Raw genomic sequence first — 25,321 nt, 5'->3', positions numbered from 1 at the left:
GTCTTATTAAAACACATTACTGTGTGGCTCTGTAACTCTGGTTGAATTGTTTTTCATTTCCAGACTAAGTTTAACAAAGGAAAGAGTTCATTCCTTCATTTCCTATACCACTTGCCTCATTAAAGTAGTGGGTAATGGAGCCTATCCCTGCTGAAAAGCGGGGTAGACCAGAAACGGACATAGGGAATAATATAAAGTGAAATAGAGTATTATGTTTTTATATTTTTTTGTTTCAGGGTCATGTAAATAAAAATGCAATTTATTAAAAATAAATAAATAAATGCAGCTGTCTAAAGAGCGGAGCCAGATATTTACTGAATGTGCTGATGTTATGAAAGACAATATTTTCAGAAATCCTTTTGAACCAGTATGTTTTTCTTTTCAGTATGTTTTTCTTTTGGTTTATTTTTGAAAATGAATCACACTCGTGTTTACTTTTTGACAGGTGAATCCTCAGAAAAACAAAATCTACGTTTTACCTCAATTGCACTGTTCATGCTGCCATTTCTTGTGTGAAGTCGTCTGCCTGTGGATGCTTATGCCTCCGTGGGGGACATAGTGCAGGAAAAACACATGATGATGTTTTGTCCTATACGGCAAGAATGTGCCATTCTGTAATACTTTTGTTTCAGAAGATTCACCCTTAAACCACCCTATTTGAAAAGTCACTCATTTTCGTTAATCCCTCACAATTGACTTTCACTTTTTCCTTACAAACAACAAAGTCCAACTCGACCACATTTCTTTGTTTGAGCGGTAGGCTTTACAAATAGATTGACACATTGAAACAAAATTGCAGGAAGTCAGCTGATGTAATATTCTACAGTGAAAGGAAATGCTAAATATTTAAGGCACATTACAGCAGAGGAAGAGCGTGTTGTCATCCCCCAAAACAGTGACGTTGCAGGTGTTCATACTTTTGTTGTTGTAACTTTTGGCTTGTCCCATCCGTGTCTGCCACAATGAGTCTAAATCACTCCAACAAAGACTATTGGTATTTCAATCTTGTTTCCAATGATTCTCTCAAGTCTTGATTTTGCTACCATCGTTTACTACGTTGTGTAAATGTACTGAAGAACGCCAAACTGGTGGCTCTTGCTTCTCCTGCAGTGCACTGTCGTAAAAGTAGTATTTATGTGTATTTTTATGGACTCTAAATATTGCTGAAAATACTGTGGGTTTTTTCTTAAAACAGAATACTCCTAAAGTCAGAATCTCATCCTGAGCTTGTCGTTATTAAGAGTATATCGTTTCATTCAAACTATTGTCACTTGACTCTCTTGTGGTAAGCTAAAAATGCGCTGTATATAGAGTCCATTTGGCAAAGGTGGTACAGTGGTCAGCTTGTAGCTGGAAGCTTTTAGGTTCGATTCACGGTCAATGAACCAATTATTTTCCATGGCAACGTTGCCTGCATGAATGAGGCAAGATTGCGAAAGCGCTTGGAGTATTAGTCTGTTTATTTGACAATCCATTGTGCCACTCATAAACAAAATGCCGAAATTGCAGTACATTCACAGAAACTGGCTTTTATTTATTTCAATTTCTTACCAGTAGAAGAGGAGCAACTTACAGGACATCAGGAATACAAAGATTGAAATCAGACAGTTTCCCTTTGTAAGGGTTGTAATGCCTGGAATTTTTTTGTCTAATTAATTTCCTGAAATATCATAAATACTGTAATCTCAAACACCTCGCAGGTGTTCGAAGTATGACCTTTGGTAACAAGCAACGGAACATTGCTGCTTTCAATACTTGTCAGTCTTGAGCACAAACAGCGCTATATCGAAGTGCCAAGTTTCTGCACAAAACATGTTATTCTTACTCTAACGGTAACACCAGCGATGTGTTGTGTGTTTTGTAGCAAAGTTTTGTTATGTTCCGTGTCTTCCTATTATGAGCCCGAATGCTTTTTCAAGCCCGTTTAGTCACACAATAGGAGCCACTTTCAGCGTTGCGTCGCTCTCCTGCAAGTACACAATACGGGTTCATGTTAACCTGACCCCGTCCCCGAACTCCTCGGGTCTATCCCTGATTACTTGGTGTAAAATAAAACCAATGTGAACATTTACAAAGGGCTAAAAGCCTTAACGCTTGTTTCCTGGCATTCAACTCGCAATAGTGCAGATTGTCCCATTCAGTTTAGTAAGTGACCCCTGCTGGATACCAAACAAGCCTGTGGGAGAACTCAGCAATTCATTCACAGGAACACTTCTTTAAATACATTCTCAATTAGGCTGTTATCCAGTCTCAACTGAAAACACAATTTATTTACTCATAGGTTTTATTTGTGATCAGAATTGAATGGCAGACCATCCGTGACAGAGAAATATAAGATTGAAAATGATGTTTTACGACCATCTGTTTCCAGATCTGTCGTCTTCAGAGGCATCTATCTTCCGGGGGCCACTATAGGCCGAACCTGTTCCAGGACCAGCCACCCATGTTTGTGTCCCAGCATTCCCAGCCACCTGCAGCCAGTTTGGTGGAATTGATCCAGCTGTGTGGGGGGACGGTCTGCAAAACTGTACGACAGGCCAGAATCTGCATAGGGAGGTATAGCGGCAGGAGACCAGAGGGAAGGAGGATCCTGTCTGAGCAGTGGGTGCTTGGTAAGGTGCATTCTGTGTCAATTAGAATTACACCTGATAAATCCCACTTTGGAAATTGTGGTTTAATTGTTTTTTTTGTTTTTTTCTGTGCTTCCGTTTCAGACAGCATCACTCAATTGAAGCAGCTTGATTATGATAATTATGACTTGGCATAAAAGCTGCTCAATATCCTTCCTTGCATGCACGTTTTCAGTTTCTGCTCCATATCTTTCTTTGGAAATTTGCGCTGAAACTGAGTGTGCAGTGTTATATTTCCTCAAATAGTTGTCCCTCTAGTAAAGGCCAAGTGCATCATCCTTTTAAGTTAGATAACAAGTAGGAACTTTAAATGTTTTTTTTTTTTTTTAAATCGTAGTTATTTTTTTACATTTATTTTTTATTTTTTTTAATTGCTAGACACTGACATTACCTGACAGCTGAGCCCATTTAATTTTTTTATTAATATTGGGTGAGTTTGATAACTTAATTGTTGCCGAAATAAATTCTAATAAATTTTCCTAAACAAAAGAGCTGCGCTGACTGATGCATACAAAGAGATGGTCACAGACAATGGGCTTCATTCACCATTGTGCGTATGCTGAAGTGTGATTCATCAATATCATTGTACTGCAATTTGTGCGTATTTTGTGAACATTCATACACACAAATGACAGACCAGTTTCTAAAAAAATATTTTTTTTAAAAATCACTTATTTTACCCAATACACTCAACGCAATTGGATCTACAGTCATATATAAACATTCATAATAATATTAACAGTAATAACTGAGAATTTGGTAATGAGTTGATTATTGACAAAAGTAATCATGAAAAGGACACTTGTCACATTTAGCCTTGTTCCGTTTCAGTGATTCTTTGTACTATATGTGCTTAATGTACAGTCGGAGTACGGCGGCTGTCACTTGAGCAGGCAGCGCGAGGACACTGAATCCGCTCCCATTACTGTAGCGCTTCGGAGATTTTGTATCGGTCCATTAACCCTAGACATGCACGTTACAAATCTAGAACACTTCCACACATTTACAGTTGACAAATGACCGCCATAAAGATTGCATATGTCACTGCTGGCTTGCTGTAATCCAGTCGGCATGCTTTGAGGTCCTATTTTTATCCCTTACCATATTGTGCAGTTTGTTTATTGATCACCTCTTTTTTTTTTTTTTATATGCGAGTTTTTTGTACAACATTCTATTACTTAAGTTTGGAATTAGTAGAAAATAACTGGCATCATTCCTGTACAGTGGCATGAAAAAGTATCTGAACCTTTTGGAATTTCTCACATTTCTGCCTAAAATCACCATCAAACGTGATCTGATCTTTGTCAAAATCACACAGATGAAACAACAGTGTCTGCTTTAACTAAAACCACCCAAACATTTACAGGTTTTCATATTTGAACAAGGATAGCATGCAAACAATGACAGAAGGGGGGAAGAATAAGTAACTGAACCATCACATTTAATATTTTGTGGCCCCCCTTTGGCAGCAATAACTTCAACCGGACGCTTCCTGTAGCTGCAGATCAGTCTGGCACATCGATCAGGACTGATCTTGGCCCATTCTTCTTTACAAAACTGCTGTAGTTCAGTCAGATTCCTGGGATGTCTGGCATGAATCGCTGTCTTGAGGTCACACCACAGCATCTCAATGGGGTTCAAGTCTGGACTTTGACTTGGCCACTCCAGAACGTGTATTTTGTTCTTCTGAAACCATTTTGAAGTCGATTTGCTTCTGTGTTTTGGATCATTGTCTTGTTGCAGCATCCATCCTCTTTTTAGCTTCAACTGTCTGACAGACGGCCTCAGGTTTTCCTGCAAAACATCCTGATAAACTTTTGAATTCATTTTTCCATGAATGATTGCAAGTTGTCCAGGCCCTGAGGAAGCAAAACAGCCCCAAACCATGATGCATCCATTTGTACACAACTTCGCTGACTGTTGATTGATGAACATCCAGACTTTTAGAGATGGTTTTGTATCCTTTGCCAGTTTTATACAAACCAACAATTCTTGATTGCAGGTCTTCCGACAGCTCTTTTGAGTGAGTCATGGTGCACATCAGACAATGCTTCTCATCAAGACAATTCTGACCAGGTGTGTGTTTTATAGTGGGCAGGGAAGCTTTCAGTCACTCATCAGTGATTGGGCACACACCTGACTTAAATTGTTTGGTAAAAATTGGTTTCAATTGCTCTTTAAGTATCCTTAGGCAGAGGGTTCAATTACTTATTCCTCCCCCTTCTGTCATTGTTTGCATGCTATCCTCATTAAATTATGAAAACCTGTAAATGTTTGGGTGGTTTTAGTTAAAGCAGACACTGATGTTTCATCTGTGTGTTTTTGACAAAGATCAGATCACGTTTGATGCTGATTTTATGCAGAAATGTGAGAAATTCCAAAAGGTTCAGATACTTTTTCATACCACTGTATGTTTTCAGGTGTTTCAGCAAGCTTTACGATACAATCTTTTTGACGCAAACCTTTTGAAAATAGGATAAAAATTGAGAAAGTTTATGACATTTTTTTTTTTGGGGGGGGGGGGGGGGGGGGGGCGTATTGGCCGAGATCCCTCATCAGTATTAATTATCCGCGTTCGTCACTTCCTCTTCTTGCCCCGTGCACTAATTTGCTAGCTAACAGCCAATCACAGTGATCAAATGCCCCGACGCCCAATTTAACATGTCGAATTTGTTGGATGCTAATGATCAGCTCATCAGCAAACTTTGCAAAAGCCTGATAATGATCCTCAATATGTATCAGATGTGTTAGTGGAGAGAAACATGGAAAACAGACTGGATCGTGGCTCTTGAGGAACAAACTTGGCCACCCTTGCGCTACATTATTGTGTTGTCTATTTCTGGTTTTGTTCACACAATTTATTGTCCTACACAATTTGTTTCCACACATTCTGCTTCAGATGTTGTTTTGCTGCATTTCTCCATAGTATTTGGTTTTGTTTTGATTTTTTGTTTTCACTTGACATAAATGTTTTAAGACATTTAATATTAAAACAAAAGTAGTGGACAAATAAAAAGCCTCTTTCCTAAGAGACCTCACATGCACTTGAGAAAATAACGGCCTCAAGGCACCCTTTTTTTTTCTCAATATGGTAAAATCTCTGAAATCCCAAGTGACTTTTCTCTGTGGTTATGCATGGACAACTATACTGTCTCAATACATTTCACCTAAGAGTTGTGTATATGGCACCATACAAATACTGTTTGGGAAACACTGTGTCACTTCACTTCTTTTTAATGTCAATATATTTTTGTAATGACCTTATCACACATCAAATATATACAGTATTAATCATTTTGAGCCACAAGTCTAAACTGTTGTACAGCACTATGAGATGGGATGCATTTTGTTGTTGTGTTTGACAGTTTGTTTGTTTTTCTTCAATTTCATAGCCTGTGAATGAGCCAGATTCTCTGACCCAAACCAGTGTTGGTTCAAGATACCTACTGAGTTCTTTGTCATTGTTAGTAAATATTCATGAATTCATAATATTTGGTAGAGCTGTTTTCTTATTTACTGTAATGGAGGAAATGAAAGAAGTTAATCAAAATGTCTTTTTTTTTTATAAAAAAAAAAAAAAAAAACTGTACTAGTGCAATCTTAGAGCGATGAATGAATAATTATGCCACATTGTGAAATAAACCAGACTGTCAGAGTGAAAATGATCTTGGTGTTAAGTGAACTATGAACAAATGGTTAAATTAGTATGTAGGTGAAGATAGTCATTATATAAATTTTCACGGTTATAACAAAAATAAACGAATAAAGTAATGACCTGTCATTGACAAGTATGGTCCTTTAAGATTAGGAACGCCCGTTAATGGATTAGACCAATCATGTTCGTCTATGTTACGTAGTGTTGTTACGTAGGGGAGGTGTGTATGACATTTGCTGCCAGAAGCTAGGTTTTAACAGCTAACCGATAAGAGGGAACAACTACTTTTTATTCAGATTTTTTGCCCCTTCGTAACCGCTAAAGTAACACTCGAGCTAGTTGTACTCTCCTCTTACGCTAAATCTTGTTTTAATGCAGTGTTTTGTTTAAATCTAGTTTTCTTACGAGACAGTTTGTAGAGTAGGCTAACGGTTAGAACTAACTTGTACAGAAGACCCTCTCGTGCTCTGGGGTGTAGTTTTAGTTCTATAACGTAAAACCATTTAACTTAAAAATAATTTATTCAGTATTGTATGTCAGCATAGATGACTAATCGAAGCCGGCTCGGCTAAGTAAGTCATGTACACAATGTTAAAGTTAGCCTTCTCCTCACTTGAATTACTTTCTAATGCTGATTGGTGTAGTCAGGTGTGCTTTAATAAGTAGGCCAGTGGCGGCTGAGAGAAGCAAGTGTCGTGAAACATTCAGGGACTTTTGTTGTGTTGGTAAAGTGAGTGGTGAGGTGGCAACATGCTCCTCTCTCTCGTCGTGCACACGTACTCGTTGCGGTACTGGTTTCCGGCAACCGTCATGCTGGGCACGGCTCCGGCTTACGTGCTGTCATGGGGCGCATGGCGCTTCCTCGCCACTCTTTTGCCGGCAAGACTGTACCACAAGTTAGACGACAGGCTGTACTGCATCTACCAGAGCATGGTCCTCTTCTTCTTCGAGAACTACACGGGAGTGGAGGCAAGTATGAGTTATACCTGTGCACTAAAATGACAGTTGATGGTAATGACATATATGAATGTTGCATGCTTAGAAATGCATTGAAACTCAAAAAAACATGTCTTCAAACAAAACAGGATAAACCAGTCAAGAAAGTCTGCATTCCTTTGCCACACCTTTGATGAATGCCCAACCGTCAAACATAGTTGTAGAAGTAAAACACTTCTTGAACACTGACTAATTAGGAAACCAGTTAGAAAAGTTGATCATATGAGGGGGAAATGAAATCAACCTCTAATGTAATAGAAACTATAATCTAATTTTTGATTACATGTCATGTGTCAAGTATGGGCAGCTAACCAGTCAGCCGTTGGAGATGTTATTGTATCAGTGCATCTTCAGTTTATTCTCAAACAGCCCAAACTCAATTATATGCCAGCAATAGAATGTGCATTCCATTGTTCACTAAAAAGCTGAATAAATCCTGGCTCCAGCTGAGAGTACAGTAATGATAACGGTTTAAAATAAACATCCATATCCATTTTTCTATCCTTGAATTAGCTGGCATGAGGCAAAGTCTACAACTCATAGGTTGCCAGCCAATCTTAGGACACATACACATTTGGACCTCCTATAAATGATTCACCTGTTCACCGTGCTGCAAGTGTTCCTAAAAATCAACACTTAAATTTTGAAAGAGTGAGGAGGCTTATACAGTAAATATTGATGATACATCTTGCAGTTTACACATAATTATTGAAATGTCACCCAAAAAAAGAAAAGTCAATCATTTTTCTGATGCACACGCGCTACCTTTTGATTATATGACTGTCATCTAACCAGTTGGCAACTACAGAATTTACTGTATCATTGTATATCTTTGCTTAGTGTTCCTTTTTGTCAGACAGCTGAAACAGATGGACTCAAATGCACGCTAGTCATAGAATATGCAAATCAAAGATGATAAATACTCACACCATCTGAGAGCCCCGTAAATCAAACAAGAATAGTGGAAAACAATCCTACCAACAAACACAAAAAGGTAACAGCACTAAATAGTCAGTTGTCCAGATGGCTAATGATGATCCAACTTTTTTGATACTGAGACACTCAATAATGTTACCTTATTCTTTACTGCACAGCCGATATTTATGTTTATGTACAACACTTTGTATACAGCAATGCCTGTTCTTAAAACGCTTTATAAATAAAGTTGAGTTGAGTTAAGAATGCTGGATAAAAAAAAAAGTTCTCTACCAGCCTAGTATTTTTCTGTTAAGTCAGTTCTCTTACATTAGAATAGCTTTTGATATGGATAACAAATCTGCTCTATCTCTAGATCATCATATATGGAGATATACCAAGAAACAAGGAGAATGTGATCTATCTGTCCAATCATCAATGTACAGGTAAACCGTGTGTGCATACATGTGCCTTAAACATAATCTAATGTGGCACACAGCTGGAAATAAGTCTCTGGATTTCTTTTGTAGTGGACTGGATCATTGCTGACATGTTGGCAATCAGGCAGAGTGCCCTCGGTCATGTCAGATATGTTCTCAAAGATGGACTCAAGTGGCTTCCACTCTACGGATGGTATTTCTCTCAGGTAATGCCACTGTGTAAGCGCTTTTATGTCAGGTTTGCACACAGTTGTCATAATATTGCTCTTTTTGTGTCAGCATGGGGGAATCTACGTGAAACGAAGTGCCAAGTTTAGCGAGCAGGCTATGAAGAAGAAGCTTGTCTCTCAGAATCAGTCAGGAGCACCAGTAAGTTGATCATGTCTAAAATTGGAAGTTAGATAAATTATGAAAAAATTATAACTAAAAACTAAACTACTGTACGCTATGCATGATTTAATTTTGTTTGTAAGTATTTCTGCTTGTCCATTATTGCACTTGTTTTATTATTTGTTGGAGTACATGTTCAAAATAAAATTACTATGTTTCAGTCGTAAATTGTCAAATAAAAAGGGTAGTGTAAAGATTTGAGCAACTTATTACATAGGGCAGCTTTAAGTATTTCTCATATCCACGCTGGACTTTTAAGGACTAACTAAACCTAACCAAAGATATTCACCAATTTATGCTGGTTAAATTATATGAGTTTGTTTGGAAAGTCTTCTGCATCCTGATCAATGTCTGCCTATTAAAGCCCCCTGGGCTAAAAGGATTTTCATTTTAGTGTCATTGCATAGAACATTGTGATTGTTTTTTCCCCCTCGAGTGTGCTAGGTGTGTGTGTGTGTGTGTGTGTGTGTGTGTGTGTGGGGGGGGGGGGGTGCGTGCGTGCGTGCGTGCGTGCGTGCGTGCACGCATCAGTGGGTTATTGTACACAAATTGCCCTGGAGACCATAATCGACATTAAAAGCTCTTGCAATAGTAATGGATCAGCTTTATGTTTTTCCTCCTCGACCCACTTTTTGCCCCAAGAGTCAAAAGTTAAAGCGTTTAATTTAACATGTTCTCTTTTCACAGATGTACCTCGTCATCTTCCCGGAAGGAACGCGCTATAATCCTGAGCTCAAGAATGTTATCGCTGACAGTCAGGCCTTTTCTACCAAAGAAGGTACTGACTTGACAGCAAACCGCGACGCCTGCACTGCAGTATGCCGATGACACATACACAGTCTGTAAACAGCTGACAAAGAGCTCTGGTCATTGGTGCAAGCGACTGTTTGACCACACCATACTGTAAACGTTTTTTTTTTTTTTTTTTTTTTTTTTTTAAATGTGCTGCAATAATTACAGTAAAAACCTTAACAGTACAACACAATCCGTTGTAGGGCAGCCGACTCCCAACACTGAATTTAGTCCGCCCTTAAAAGTTGTTCAATTAAATATATTTCCCGGTACTTTATTTGTGTGACTTAAAATATTTTCAGCTTAAAATATTTTCGGCATTAACGTGTTTCATCTGATCTTGTTTGATGAGGCACTGAGGTCATGTTCACACGCTCTGCAAAAATCAAGTATATCTCTGAGCCCCAGCTTTAATGACCCCCCATTAATCCAACTCACTCATAGGAACTGACATGCACACGACATTATGTGCCATTAGTGAGGTATTAGTGAGCAGAAGAGCGTGCCACTTCCACACTGAAGGTATTGTACAGTAAGTTGACCTCTTAGCCTTTTCATTGACTTAATGTGTTCTCGAGTCATTATGCTAAATAGAACAGTACTTGGTAGACTACACACAACGTTAAGTTATTGTGCAGCACCTGTTTAGGAAAAACAACAAAAACAACACGCCCATGGAAACCCATTTTTGGTGGTATACACTAAGTAGGCAAGTCCCCAAAAAGTCTTGCAATTTGAAATTGTGAAAAATTCTGTAACCTCAAAAAAAAAAAAAAAAACACTTTCTTGATGCAGCTACAGAATGGTAAAGAGACGGACTGGACACCCTGGACTTGTTACAGATTAATCATGCCTCACACCTTACATTGCTATAGGAAAAATAGTTTTTAAATTTGGACAACTTAAAAATTAACCAACAATTAATTACAATTTCTATTATTGCACTCCACAATTACAAAATCGGTATAATCGTAAAAAAATAATAATAATAATAAAATAAAAAAAAAATAAAAAAAGAGTATTAATACTAATTTTGGGGTTGTTTACATTTAGAGATTTGCACCTTTTTTTTAATTTATTTTTTTTTATTTTAAAATGACTAATTTAATAAATCTTGTTTGGTCCAAAAGGAACTTGAGTAATTATTGTGTTACAAAGAAATATATTTGTCTTAATATATTTTACATGTTAAAACATTTTTCTTGATTGTCCTAATTGTGATTTCAATTATTACCAAATTATTCGTGATTAATACTTTCTTCATCATCGTGCAGCCCTAATTTTTGATCTACTGCAAGAAATTCCAAACAAACCATATTGAAGTAAATGTTGATTTTCTATAGGGCTGGCTGTTCTGCGCCATACACTAACGCCCCGAATGAAAGCTTCTCACATCGCCCTCGAGACCATGAGGGGCCACTTGGATGCAGTGTATGACATCACGGTGGCCTATGAGGGAACGCTTGGCACTGGCCGCCAAAGAAAACCAGCGCCTTCAATGCCAGGTACAGTGTATTGATTCTCATCATCTTCGATTGATCTAATTGTTCTATAGTTATTCAAGCAGCTATGGAATTCAAGTTTTCAGTCTTTTCTCTTTAATGAGACATCACTGACCTTACTTTTATGTTTAATTACTCATTTTTTCTGTAATTTCTTTTCAAAATCATTACTGGATATCTCAAAGTATGGAAAGTTTTGTAAATACTGGTTATTATAGGATACACACTCATTTTCACAGCCACTTTTAAAGTTGTTAGAAACAAACAGCTGCCAAGAATTCTTTGTTAATCAGTTTTTCCATAATCACACAGGTTGTTGCACGATTGATTCGGCAATGTTCAACATTCTAACAAGACCCTCAGGAATTAATCACAAAGCCAAAATTACCTACTGCCATTGGGTGGCTTCCTGTAAACAGCTTGACTCCCTGTTTTGAATTTTCTCATTATTGCGTTTCGCAGTGATTCAGCGAGTGCTCTAGCGGTGTTTAGAAAAAAACATCCCCTCACTGTCAGGAATAAACAGCGTCAAAAAAGATCTAAGACGGTGAACCTTCTTTCTCCTCACGCACTTCCTGATGTCATGGGGTGAAGGTGACTTTGGTCGTTTGAGTGTGTGAGTGCGTACTCATGACTTAGGAGAGGTGTAATCAAATAATAAACAATCTTATTATTATTATTTTTTTACTTCCAAATATGTTTACAATTTAAAAATAAGTGATAAAATTTACATTCAAAGTTTTTATGTCAATGGACATTTTGGCAGAACTGCTCCTTCTGATACTGGTTGAATTTTGTGGGTTATACCGCTTTCACAGTCATTTCACAATGGCCAACACGCTTTGAATAAGTCAGTAGCCCGAACAACTAAAAAATACACGATATCTCCCCCCATGAAAGCAAGGAAGTCCGAGTCCAAGAATTTTTTTTTTTCACTCTCACTGAGCTGCCAATGTTTATTCACACTCCATATTTCATGTCAGGCTGGAAATAAAACTGTTTTCTGCTGTTGACTTCAACGAGGTTTCCCCTCTTGGCCGCTGCACCAAGTTTTCCGGATGCGATTGGATGTTGTGGAAACAGGAAGTTTAAATTCTCAGGGGGTTCACGTGTCGCCTTGAACGTTCACACTTGCCTAGTCGCTCCTGGTGCCTTCTGTGTTGTTTCGAATTATATTAGTTGACTTAAAAGAATGACTTTATTGTTGTTTATCGTTGTCTATATATGAGTCAACCTAGATTTTTTTTCTTGTTAAGAAATCTTAAATATCTCATACCTGATTTGGATGAGGGGCAACACAGTGACTTGACTGCTGAGCACCACCACACACATTGATTCTAAAGAAAATAATACATGCACACTTAGCACATCCGCCGAGGGGTGAATGATTTAGGAAAATAATCTAATTGTGATTCCTCCACCCCCTCAATATTTTATATAGGGACAGTTATATATATATATATATATATATATATATATATATATATTATATTATATTATATTTATAGTAGACGATTGCAATTGTAGAAGGGTCATTAACTTTGATGTTCCGTGATGTCCACAAATCTGGACCTGATTCTGAAGTAAAAGTACTGCTATACAGAAATCCCATTTAGCATGTTCAGACACTTGTAGCGCTATCACATCTCACATCAGATTAACTAGTCATTTTTTTGTGCTTCTGTATTACATTTGTTCCCTTTTGGATCCAGAGGGAGTTCTGAATCTAGATGAAACTTGCCCCTCTTTTAAGCTGTTAAGAGCCTATTTCCTTTGTCGTTCTATCATGATTTCCCAGGTGACGAGTGCCTGGCTGGAGATGTGATTCAATACACTACTTCTTCAGTTAGGCTAATCCAACTTTGATTGTTCTCCTTTTACCGCGTGTAGCACCACATGGTGCCCAACCATACTGCACGCAAACGCAACTGACTCACTCTTCGTCTTTACGTGCGGCTTTGCTGAAAGCCTCTTCCTGTTTTTGTTTAGTCTCCTTATTATTGTTTTGGGCTTTTTTTTTGCTTTGCAGAATTCCTGTGCAAAGAATGTCCGAGAGTCCACATCCACTTTGAGCGTGTGGATGTCAAGGAAATTCCTCCCGAGCCGCTCTTCTTCCGCAGGTGGCTGCACGAGCGCTTTGAAATCAAGGACCGGTACGTGCGGAGAATTCAATCAATAAGCAAACCAGCAGTCATGTTTTGCTCGCACGCTCCCTCATTGAAACATCCCGTCCTGCTCGACTGACGTCACCGTCAACACAAATACAACATCACGCAAAAGCACAAACACAACACAGTACTAACTTGAATCAAATACTCTACATATTACAAATTGGCTGCACGACCATTGAAAATGAAGCTATTTATCTGTCTGGTGTGATGTATAAAATACAGCGGTGACAATTTCTTTGAATACATCACAACAGAGCGCCACCTAAAATGCATAATATTGGCAGAGTCACCTTGCCTGACCAGATCCTGAACAGGCTTTGCAAAAAATATTTCAGGGGACTTTTTCCTCAATTTAAACCCAAGCAAGCAGAAGAGGAAAAACAAACTCGTTGTTGACAGGTCATTGTAAAAATGGGCACATCTAGTTTTAGCCTATCTGTAAAAACTTGCTAATATTGGCGTCTGCACTGTAATTTTTAATTCATGATTGATTTGTTTTTCTACTCAATAAAATCAACACTAAGCAAGCATTCATTTCAGCAGAAACGTAAAATAAATTATTGTTAAATAAAAATTATCAAATAATTTCCTGGTCCACACATAACTGCACAGCTATCATTTGCCACATGTCTAAAATTTGAAGCTGACCATTTGGAGTGCAGGAGGGGCTTGACAGCATCTGTGATGACCTGACACAAATTGCAGAGAATTTTACCTCCGAGCAATGGAGAGTGCGCCTCATCTTCTCCAACTTCAAAGTACTTTTTACTTTCACCTCTTCTAGGAAGTAATCTTAACATTCTGGTAAAGTGCTGTGAGGGACGGAATAGGACACTGCTTGAAGTGAAATCATTAGTGTGTTCTATAGAATTGAAGCACAAAATGGAAACCGTTTGTTTTTCTCACATTTTTATGTCGCTCTTCTGCACAAATGACATCGGACAAAGTACTGGGGATAAGCTGTCTGCTGAGGTCGTATCTGTCCTAGACTTGAAGTAAATTTGTGCGAAATTATACAATTTAAAAAAAAAAAAATAAAAAATGAACAGTTTTACATATTGCTGTCACAATTTTGTAATTTCCTTACTTTTTTTTCTACACAAATCTATACTATTGGTTAGTCTGCACGTGTAGGTTTTACTTATTCAAATTATTGACCGATCCAATCTTAAATGTTGAAAATGGCTTTGTAGTATCCCATAGTAGAGCTACACAGTGGACAAGTAATTAGCACGTTTCCCTGAAGTTCTCTGCTTCAAATCTCAGTTCCGGCATTTGAAGTCACCAAATTGTCCATTAGTGTGCATGTCCGGCAGCGATTGACTGGCGACCAGTGCAGGAAGAACTTGCACCCCAAAACTCCCTAAACTCAGCAAGGAGCCTAATGTTGACAAAATGCTATAGAATATGCATGGATGGAACCCACAGTGCAAAAATGTGCTGTTTACAGCAGAAAAATTGATTGAAAAGGCATACAATGTAATGAAAATGGAACATAATCAAATAAACCAGATGAGATGCAACAAAAGTTACTTGGAGAAATTGGCTGCATGGTAACAAGCCATTCCATCATTTATGCAGATCAGATAGATGGGTGCATCCCGGAATGTTTTATCAACCGTGAATAATGCATGCATCATAATCACGAGATGTGCAAATGCTGCTGGTTCAATATAATGATTAGAAGGCATTTTGAAGTGTTAAATTGCAGCTTCTTTTGTACTCGGAAGAATTATTCCTCACAGACGTGTCTCTCCTTTCAAAGGCTGCTGGCGGATTTCTACGAGCGTGATGACGGAGGCAAACTATGCAGCTTCCCCGGGGAGGGCAGACGCTCACGCCTGGGACTCTCCAAAACCCTCCCGGCCGTGCTCATCTTGGGGGGCCTGACGCTGCCGCTGCTGCTGACTGACACCGGCAGGAAGGTGTACTGGAGGACCTGGGTGTACGGGACTCTTCTAGGTTGGCTGTGGGTCAATTTGCTTCCTTAACGCACGGCCCAGAAGACGCACAAAAAGCCGTGCCATGTTTCAGTATTCCCACACAGGTTGTGTCATAGAAGCTGAACGCTGCGGTACGTACGGTACAAACACGCAGTCGGCGCACACGCCCGCACCACACCACATGTGGCTCACTGTGCTGAACTCATGCAAAGAATTATTCCTCTTGTGCTGCTACTACATGTTTCCCGCAATTATCAGGCTTTGGGGAAACGACAGTGGATTTGTTCAAAAGAAACAACATGAAATTCCTCAGACGAGCTAAAAATAGTCGTATAATCAACCCACCACATTTGTCCCCGTCTTCCCAATTCGCTCTCATCAGCCAAACGTGTATCCTCGCATGCTCCTCATTGTTCCAGCAGACATTGGCCAATTTCTACCCATGATATTTATCTTTGATACTTCAGGCAAATTTAAACTGACGTAATTCATGTCATTGATGAATGAGGTTTCGGGAATCTGTATGCAAAGTGCCACATTCCTAATTTGCACAGAGTTTGTTCTGCTCTTCTTGTTGACCGTTTTGTGGAACCTCCAAAGTCCAACGCCGTTCTGTGTTGTTCGGGTGAATTTATTGCTATAGCACCGTCACCATCAGCAAACCTTTAGGAACTAGCAACACAGTAATGTTTTAAGTAACACGTTACCCTCGTTAATTGTCATAAAAATATAAAGTGCTAACACCTTGTCAAAGTTTAAAATAAAATAAAAAATAAAAAAAACAGTCCGGGGTGTACAGTACGCTGTCTCTCACCCGTACCTCCAATGAGGATACGTTCTGGAAAAAAATTGATTCATGGTGCATGGTGTGTTCTTCTTTGGGGGTTCCACCAAACATTCAAATTAATTTGTTTGTGAGTCTGTGCGATGAGTGCAACACAATTGTAGTTTGCAATACTCAGGAGGGTTTTATCAGTCTCACACCTGCTGCACTTTTTACATTAATAGAGCATCAATATTTGTTTTTAATAGTCATTATGAATGTTGAAAAATAGCCGTTGGAAGATGTATGCATTATGTTGTTTACCAACTCGAAGACGACAATTAATGGCACTTATGAATGCATGTCACCACGTAAATTGGCTCACTGTTATATACATATGTTCTGGCCTGACATGCAAAAAATAAATAAATAAAACTTAAAAACTCAGAGGAGCAGTTAAAAAAAATGTTCCTTAAAATATAACATTTGATTGTTGCATCATGTATGTGCATAAATTTAATATAACCCTCTGAGAGATTTAGAAATAAACAGTAGGAAAAAAGTGTACCCTCCACTTTACTACAGTAAAATATGGCTTTAAAAGAGGGGGGGGAAAGCCAAACCTGTTGATCTTTGCCACAATGTTCTCTGTGTTTTATGTTGAGCAATAATTTAACAATGCCAGCCCTGTCATTTGTCTTGAATCTATATTGCGTTTATACTCTTGTTTTGTGTCCATGTTACTCCTGACATGAAAAGTTCTACCTTGCTTAAAGCAAAGAAAAAGCTTACAAAGCCATGCAAACTCGAAGCCATTTGTATTATACATGTCTGTATTGTAAAAAGCACTGTCTGTGAATTGTTGTCATCATGGTCTACTGTAGCTCCTTTTCCCACAATTCACTTTGCACATTTGCAGTCCCAGACTTAGTCAGAGGTCTATTTTAAGGTAGATTTCATGTTTTTACACTGTGCTACAATACCTCACTCAGTTCAGTCATCTTCCTTGTTCCTATATATGACCTTTTCAACATATTTTCTAAGAACTATTATCCTGTCAGGAATTGTTTTCTGTAGACAGCATTTAAAAATGCCAACTCTTTGCGCAAACGTGTGCCTTCTCTTTGGAGGAGCGGGTTCTCGTCCCTCCCTCACCCGAAGGACCTCAGCGGCTCTTTGCAGTGTTGACGTCACAGAGGTGTTCAGCGGCCCTGTGCGCTCACAGTCTACACTCATTGTGGCTTATTTTGCTCGGAAATGCGATATGATTTACAGGTTTGGACTAAATGTTGATTTAAACTGTTGTATGGGTATACAACATGAGAGAAATAAAGTTCTTTTCTTTTTTTTCTTGGAAAGAGTCGCGTTGTGAGTGCGTATTTGTGAGCAAAAGTGCCAGATGGTCACTTTTTTTCTTCCCATTTCTGCATTGCCTGTCTCAGCTGGCTGGACTGATGAGTTAGTTTGTGTTTCTGCCCTCTGAAGACATTTCGTTAAATGCACCATTTCACTATGCACCATTAACTTTTTAGCTTTTCTTGTTCATTTGCATTAAGGAACACAAATTATTCTGAGGGCAGCATGGCATACAAGTATGTCTGCTTCAAATTTCAGAGCTTCTGGGTTTGAATCTCAGCTCCAGCCTTCTTGCATGGCATTCACATGTTCTTTCTCTGGGTATTCCACTTCCTCCCACATTTGAAAACATGACTAAATTGTTCATACAATATTGTGATGTAACAATGTAAATAGTTATATGTGCCTTATGGTAGAGAAAATAGATGTTTTTGTTTTTTTACTTTTTCCTGTTTTTCAGGAATGCAATAGGCAGTCGCATTGTTAAAAAGAAACTTGCTCATCAGGGGCCATTTCACCATTTGGGTCCCTTTAGACTCACTTTCACACTCAGTAGGAACCCATGTTCTCTGCACGCAAAATAGCATAGACCAGTAATAAATTTTGCATAGATTTAGCAGTTTCCTGCCAAAGTACGTTAATTGAAACTCATTTTATACTTATTAGTTATTGATTGTTAAGTTTCAATAGCTTATTTGATTTGTTTGAAGTAATGAATAGTGAAACGAAAACACAGTTTTAAAAAGTCTACACACCTCACGTTTTCCCTAGTGTTTGGGATATTTTAATTTACAATGAAACCCTAGGGCCTTCGACAAGGTAGAGAGTCTTTTAAACAGTTTCAGTAAGTTAACCAATGAAAGTAGTACTTTTTTATAGTACATAAAAACAGTACATTTAATACGACTTGTTGCGGAAAAGTTTTGATAATGCCCAGTTTCTACTTCGGCATTTGAACGTTACACGGACTATACGGCGCATGCGTGCGATTGTGTTTGGAAGTACAAGGAAGTGTTGTCGAGTAGGAGCTTTTTCCTGGACTTTTACGCCGTTTAAACGCAAGGTATGTTCTCATAAGGCCTGTAAACGCACTTTGATATACAAGACTTTAACATCCTTAATATTCGGTATGTGGTTTTTAAGACAGTACAGATAATGCATTGATTGTGCATCGCTTTGTTCAGTCAACAGCGACATCTAGTGGCTAATTGGAGAAAGTGTCACTTACTAAAAGACATTTGTAAAAGTACTGTCTACTGGACTTTATGTACACTGTAATATGGTACGTTAATGTCAAACATTGCAGAGCCGGCCCAAGGTCAACATGAATTGAGCACCTGCATGGGACCCCCTTGACCACTAAGTAGGCCTCTAAGCGCAACATTCAACAGAGCCTGGAGTGTTGAGTTTGAACAATAACATAAACTAAGGGTAAATTGTTCGGATTAAGAGAACTTGTTTATTTTAAGTTTTAAATCGTAGTTTTAAGACCTGTTTATTCAACATTGTAATTGTTTACCTTGTTTTAGGTAGGCTACATCTGTTTCCTTACGTCATTATGTATTTGCTGCACCCTTGTCTCACGTTGTTTACATTGAAATCGGTGTTGATCTTGCACGACAAATCTTTTTTTTTTTTTTAATTTACATTTATACCAGCAAAGTGTTTGGTACTCATGGAGGCTACTGATACAAGCCACTAAATTTAAGGCAAATAATAATAATAATAATAAATAAATAAAAAATCTGACATCAAGTAAGTCCTACCGAGTCCTCGGCAGTAGGTGGCGGTATACTGCTGCAGCTTGACACATCCCGAATCATCATCAGAAATCAGTGCTTAAAAGGTTTAATACAAATGTATAGAGTACTCACACTTAAAAGTTAAATACAAATAAACTGTAGTTGGAAAATATAAATGTACCGTACCCGAAAAGTTAAAAAAAAAAAAAGAAAAGAAAAAAGGCCTACTGCACTGGATTTAAAAAAAAAAAAAAAAAAAAAAGGCTGTATGCAGAACTACAAGATTCATTCTAATTATTAAAACGATTCAAACTGAACTGTGTGTGCAGCTCTTCAATGGCATTCGACTGGATTGGATACAGCTATGCTGCAGCCATCTTGCTGGGAGGATATATGGGATACAAGAGAAAAGGTTGACAGTAGTAAGCAGTGTCATCGTATCTGACGCCTGAAAAAAACAAACAAGTCATAAATCATCGTAGTGTGTCTTTTTAAGGCAGCGTCATGTCTCTGATGGCCGGCTTGGTCTTTGGTGGACTGTCTGCTTATGGTGCCTACAACATTTCCAACAAGCCCACTGACATCAAGGTGTTGCTGTGTAAGTATCAGGTGGAAAAATTCATGGGGCATTCAAGCGCTCAATTTTGCCTCCATTGTGTTGTTTTCAGTCGCTTCCGGGCTCCTTGCAGTGGTGATGGGGACCAGGTACAAGAACTCAGGCAAACTGGTGCCAGCTGGAATTATGACGGTTCTAAGGTCGGTGCTAAACTCTGTTGTGATCCATAAAACACGTAAAAATGTCTGACTGGTTCCAAGGTCTGCACAAATTGTGTTTGTACGATGGCGGATGCTTTTTCTTGCAGTTTGTTGATGGTGTTCCGGCTTTTGCTTCGGATGGTGGTGTGAAGATGAGACGTGGACAAGCATGCTGGCATGATACATGAATTCCGAAATTGATTTTGATTACATAAGTCTTTTTTTTTTTTTTTTTTACTTTATTACCACTTCGAATTCCAAGCAGCTATTTTGTCTCCCTTTGTGGTGTGCAAGATGCTAGATCAGGACTGGGGACTACAGGGAAAGCATTTGTTCTTGGCCCTCAATACAAAAGACAAATAAAACACTAAAAAAAAAAAAAAAGTAACTGACACATGCTTATGATAAAGAAATATATTCATTTGTTTGATTGTTTTGTGATATTTTTATTAGTTGATATGTACGAAGGCCCTCAGTGATAGGGGGAAAAAAAAGTTTGGCAGACCAGTTTTACAGCATTATTGTAAGTGGACAATTCACATTTATATTTTGGACAGATAAGAAAATATCTGAGTGAATACTGACTTCAATGATTGTCATATATATTACAGAGGTAACTGACACTGATTTCCTAATGGACCAACAGAAAGACTGAACAAAGAGCAGCAGCATAATTGGTTTAGTTAAATCTTGAAATCAATAAATGGTGCAAATGTTTGAATAGAGAATAATCACATCACATCGCATTGTGATTCACCTCTGACTTTCAACATCATTTAATAAGTTGATTGTGTTTTATGGAAATGATATGTTTAAATTGAAGACCTCCTTGACAGTTTTGACGTAAACATCATCGGGCTGAGACTTCCTATTGCTTCCCGGCTGCAGGAATCTGGAGATGGCCTCGTTTTTCGACATGCGGCCCTGAAAAGACTGCGAGGAAAAACCACTGGGAATGTCACGCATGCACTTACAGTTGACATAAAAAGTCTTACACACCCACCTTGATGTTACGGAAGTCTGCAAGGATCCCCACAAACTTCTCCTCCAGCATGAGTGTGCACTCCATCAGGAGCACGTCCGCAACGCTTAGCTCACCTCCCACCAAGAATATGTGCTCCTTCAGTTGCTGCACATAACCCACACTTTTAAACAGCAGCTTAGAGCAAGCCAACTTCATAGGTATTTTGTGATGCTACCTCTTCAAACACGGGCAGGTAGCGCTCCTTTGCTTTGGCTTGGATGTTTTCCAGCTTGGCTGTCGGATTTTGAGCGAAGGGGAGAATCATGATCATCTCCATGAGGTCCATCAGTCCTTCTGAGTACATGTTGATTCTGAGGACAAGGGTCAATGTTAAATTGGCTGTTATGAAGCACACAATAACACAGTGGAACCTGCTAAATCAATTACTTAGGAATTTGTACAATTTAACTTCAACAAATCACACTTGAGAACAGGGTCAAGCTACTGCTTGGCTTCTGGTTCCTGTGAAAGGCTACCAGTACTTTCGAAATAACACATTTTCTCGGATAATATTTAACGACGTATTTTTTTTTTATTTCTTTATTTTAAATATTTATGAATGTTGAGTTCCTGATTTCTCGCTATTATCAATAATATTTTTTTTTACAAAATGGGAAACATACAGTATAACAATTAGTTCCGACCAAGCAATTTGATTAGACAAGAGTATTTCGTGTACGTATCACTCCGCCTCACAGCTGTTGAGCCGTTATTTTGGCCTACGACTTTAATGGCAGTAGTTATTTAACATTACTGTCGGTTGTTTATCACAAAAATTAAAATATTTCCAGAAAGGTAAGAATTTATTTCATGCGTGAATGGTCGTCAGATGAGAAGAACGGCAAGATGGAAACGTCACCACCGCAGAGAGCCGGTACGGACACTTTTAGTTTTTATTTATTTATTCATTTATTTTTTAATATTGACGCTGACACTTTAGCTAGCATGTCGTTAGAACTCGGGCTCACGTACGCCACTCTGCGGAACTATTTGTGGTGGTTGAAAGGCAAAGATGATTAATTAAATCATAATTTGTTTTCAGTTTTTAACTATAAATAATACATCATATGCGATATTGCCCTTACCATTCCTGCAATTTTTTGCCGAGAACGTCTGAAAAAAAAGGTGCATCAAAGGTAAATTTGAAGCTGTTCTTGAACCATTTGGACTATCAGCATAGTTTTAGTCTCTTTTTGAATATAACACTGAGTTTTCCTCTCAGTCAGAATCTGTTCAAGTGCTACTTGGCACTGAGTAATGGAAGTTCGAATACAAACAAAATCTGGCAGTAAAATACTGCGGTCAAGCCAGCCGCCACTCGAAAAGACGAAGTCAAGCCAGCCGCCCCAACGATTGTTAATACTGTGCATTACGGTAACATGCCGACGTGCCCCTGCGCTGGCCACCTTCAAAATAAAAGATGTTCAACACCTGGTTTAGGGTTTAAAATAAAGAATCATAAAAAAAATAATGGTTTGTTATTCCAGTACCAGACCAGTTCTAGGGGACACTACACCACCCCAGGTATCCAGCCAAAGTACTTTCAACAAAATCTGATGTTGCATTTCAAAATAAAACTCATTTGAACATTGCAATCTCGACTATAATCCCTGATTTCAAAAAATCATTAAAAATTCATGGTTTGTTATCCCAGGACCAGACCAGTTCTAAGGGACACGACACCATCCCAGGTATCCAGCCAAAGTACTTTGAACAAAATCTGATGTTGCATTTCAAAATAAAACCCATTTGAAAATTTAAATCTCGACTATTATTGTTGATTTCAAAAAATCATTAAAAATTCATGGTTTGTTATCCCAGGAACAGACCAGTTCTAAGGGACACTACACCATCCCAGGTATCCAGCCAAAGTACTTTGAACAAAATCTGATGTTGCATTTCAAAATAAAACTCATTTGAAAAATAAAATCTAGACTATTATTGCTGATTTAAAAAAATCATTAAAAATTCATGGTTTGTTATCCCAGGACCTGACCAGTTCTGATGGACACTACAGCATCCCAGGTATCCAGCCAACCTACTTTGAACAAAATCTGATGTTGCATTTCAAAATAAAACTCATTTGAAAATTGAAATCTCGACTATAATCCCTGATTTCAAAAAATCATTAAAAATTCATGGTTTGTTATCCCAGGACCAGACCAGTTCTAAGGGACACGACACCATCCCAGGTATCCAGCCAAAGTACTTTGAACAAAATCTGATGTTGCATTTCAAAATAAAACTCATTTGAAAATTGAAATCTCGACTATTATTGCTGATTTAAAAAAATCATTAAAAATGCATGGTTTGTTATCCCAGGACCAGACCAGTTCTGAGGGACACTACACCACCCCAGGTATCCAACCAAAGTACTTTGAACAAAATCTGATGTTGCATTTCAAAATTTTTGAAATCAGCAATAATAGTCGAGATTTAAATTTTCAAATGAGTTTTATATTGAAATGCAACATCAGATTTTGTTTAAAGTCCTTTGGTTGGATACCTGGGGTGGTGTAGTGTCCCTTAGAACTGGTCTGGTCCTGGGATAACAAACCATGAATTTTTAATGATTTTTTGAAATCAGGGATTAATGTCGAGATTTCAATTTTCAAATGAGTTCTATTTTGAAATGCAACATCAGATTTTGTTCAAAGTAGTTAGGTTGGATACCTGGGGTGGTGTAGTGTCCCTCAGAACTGGTCTGGTCCTGGGATAACAAACCATGAATTTTTAATGATTTTTTGAAATCAGGGATTATAGTCGAGATGTAACTTTTCAAATGAGTTTTATTTTGAAATGCAACATCAGATTTTGTTCAAAGTACTTTGGTTGGATACCTGGGGTGCTGTAGTGTCCCTTAGAACTGGTCTGGTCCTGGGATAACAAACCATGAATTTTTAATGATTTTTTGAAATCAGGGATTAATGTCGAAAAATAATTTTTTCAAAACAGTTTTATTTTGAAATGCAACATCAGATTTTGTTGAAAGTACTTTGGTTGGATACCTGGGGTGGTGTAGTGTCCCTCAGAACAGGTCTGGTTCTGGAATAACAAACCGTTGTTTTTTTATGATTCTTTATTTTAAACCATAAACCAGGTGTTGCTCAGCTTTTATTTTGAAGGTGGCCAACGCAGGGGCACGTCGGCACGTTACCGTAATGCACAGTATTAACAATCGTTGGGGCGGCTGGCTTGACTTCGTCTTTTCGAGTGGCGGCTGGCCTGACCGCAGTTTGAAAATGAATTTAGTATAGTTAGTAGAAAGGACTTGAAAACACTACAGGATCAAATCTTGAGGTCTTAATTCCAGTTCAAGTTTGACAATAGGACAGAAAATGAGCATTTCCAAAACGGGGGTTTATCTAAACATAAAGTGTATTTTGGGTGACCCTTGAAAGCCCAAGTCAAGTCTGATAAAAAAATATATATATTTTCATTTGTCACTATTTTTTATTGTAGCCATATTTGAGAGACAATATCCACTTTTAGACATTATTTTTGATCCGCATCAAAGATATATGCCGCTTTATGACGCGCTCTTGTGGCATTCTAGAGCGGGGAAGGCATTTCGGCGGCGCATTTCACCTCGCGGTAGCTTCGAGTACGGGCTACGTCACACGTGCGTCCTGTAAATGTTATTGTCAGTGTTGTGCCTCCATACAGCACGTCGATGTTTTGGCTTTTCAAAAGTTGCATCGCCGAGAGGCTCAGCTGTTACTGGCGCAAGTAACGACGGAGGGGGACCCTTTGATGATAAAAGCCGACCATTTGGGTTGCGTGGATCTTGTAACGGATAAAAACAAACGTTTGTCGGACACAACAAGGTGTCATTCGGAAGCCAAGCCGCAAGTGATGTGTTCACGAGTGTTCCGATGCTAATCGGAGGAGCTTGGATGGAGGTAACAGTCAAACTCGGTCGACGCTGTGCGTATTTGGAAACTGCGCAAGTGCGCAGCACCAAATAACGTGACTATATGGATGTAAATGATCGGTGGAGGCCGGCGAACAATTTTCCCGGAATACTTTCACTTGACTCTTTTCGAATTAATTAGACCAATTTCGACCAAATGGGACATTTGGTTGGGAAGCGAGGTGGTGATGCAGGGTAAGTGGCAGCTTTGATTGAATTTACTTGCTGAGCCTGCAGATATGATTGTATTTTGAAATATTGGCCATTATTCAAACCTCCAGAAACTCAGCTTTCAAACGGTGTATAACATAACGGGCCAGCATAGTGAGAGAG

The 25,321-nt window shown here is 38.5% G+C and overlaps 4 protein-coding genes across 5 annotated transcripts in view; 3 read left to right on the top strand and 1 right to left on the bottom strand.

Annotated features, from left to right (window-relative positions):
* Nucleotides 1-3,858, top strand: part of mcph1 (microcephalin 1) — a 31,018-nt gene extending 27,160 nt beyond the window's left edge. Inside the window, exons 14-15 of the mRNA XM_077495599.1 lie at nucleotides 2,372-2,612; nucleotides 2,715-3,858. Of these exons, the coding sequence (XP_077351725.1) occupies nucleotides 2,372-2,612; nucleotides 2,715-2,767 (294 nt within the window). The 3' untranslated portion in view covers nucleotides 2,768-3,858. The remainder of the gene's footprint in view (nucleotides 1-2,371; nucleotides 2,613-2,714) is intronic.
* Nucleotides 3,859-6,470: 2,612 nt separating this feature from the next.
* Nucleotides 6,471-17,555, top strand: agpat5 (1-acylglycerol-3-phosphate O-acyltransferase 5 (lysophosphatidic acid acyltransferase, epsilon)). The gene is made up of 8 exons (XM_077495850.1): nucleotides 6,471-7,254; nucleotides 8,573-8,642; nucleotides 8,727-8,842; nucleotides 8,916-9,005; nucleotides 9,714-9,804; nucleotides 11,162-11,323; nucleotides 13,350-13,473; nucleotides 15,257-17,555. Exons 1-8 carry the CDS (start codon nucleotides 7,036-7,038, stop codon nucleotides 15,480-15,482), a joined length of 1,098 nt encoding a protein of 365 aa, XP_077351976.1. The 5' UTR covers nucleotides 6,471-7,035; the 3' UTR covers nucleotides 15,483-17,555.
* Nucleotides 17,556-18,517: 962 nt separating this feature from the next.
* Nucleotides 18,518-25,321, top strand: part of tmem14a (transmembrane protein 14A) — a 16,295-nt gene continuing 9,491 nt past the window's right edge. Inside the window, exons 1-5 of the mRNA XM_077494630.1 lie at nucleotides 18,518-18,616; nucleotides 19,625-19,707; nucleotides 19,792-19,893; nucleotides 19,964-20,051; nucleotides 20,159-21,949. Coding sequence (XP_077350756.1) covers nucleotides 19,632-19,707; nucleotides 19,792-19,893; nucleotides 19,964-20,051; nucleotides 20,159-20,201 — 309 coding nt within the window. The 5' untranslated portion in view covers nucleotides 18,518-18,616; nucleotides 19,625-19,631 and the 3' untranslated portion in view covers nucleotides 20,202-21,949. The remainder of the gene's footprint in view (nucleotides 18,617-19,624; nucleotides 19,708-19,791; nucleotides 19,894-19,963; nucleotides 20,052-20,158; nucleotides 21,950-25,321) is intronic.
* The window catches only part of LOC144000881 (glutathione S-transferase A4-like), a 6,555-nt gene continuing 2,031 nt past the window's right edge, over nucleotides 20,798-25,321 (bottom strand). For both annotated transcript variants that reach the window (XM_077494629.1, XM_077494627.1), the window contains 3 exons: nucleotides 21,251-21,386; nucleotides 21,055-21,180; nucleotides 20,798-20,984 (listed from right to left, as the gene is read on the bottom strand). In XM_077494629.1, coding sequence (XP_077350755.1) covers nucleotides 20,847-20,984; nucleotides 21,055-21,180; nucleotides 21,251-21,386 — 400 coding nt within the window. In that variant the 3' untranslated portion in view covers nucleotides 20,798-20,846. The remainder of the gene's footprint in view (nucleotides 20,985-21,054; nucleotides 21,181-21,250; nucleotides 21,387-25,321) is intronic.

This window comes from Festucalex cinctus, chromosome 14, assembly GCF_051991245.1.
Source record: "Festucalex cinctus isolate MCC-2025b chromosome 14, RoL_Fcin_1.0, whole genome shotgun sequence".
Taxonomy (NCBI): Eukaryota; Metazoa; Chordata; class Actinopteri; order Syngnathiformes; family Syngnathidae; genus Festucalex; species Festucalex cinctus.
This window is presented reverse-complemented; position numbering and strand designations above follow the sequence as displayed.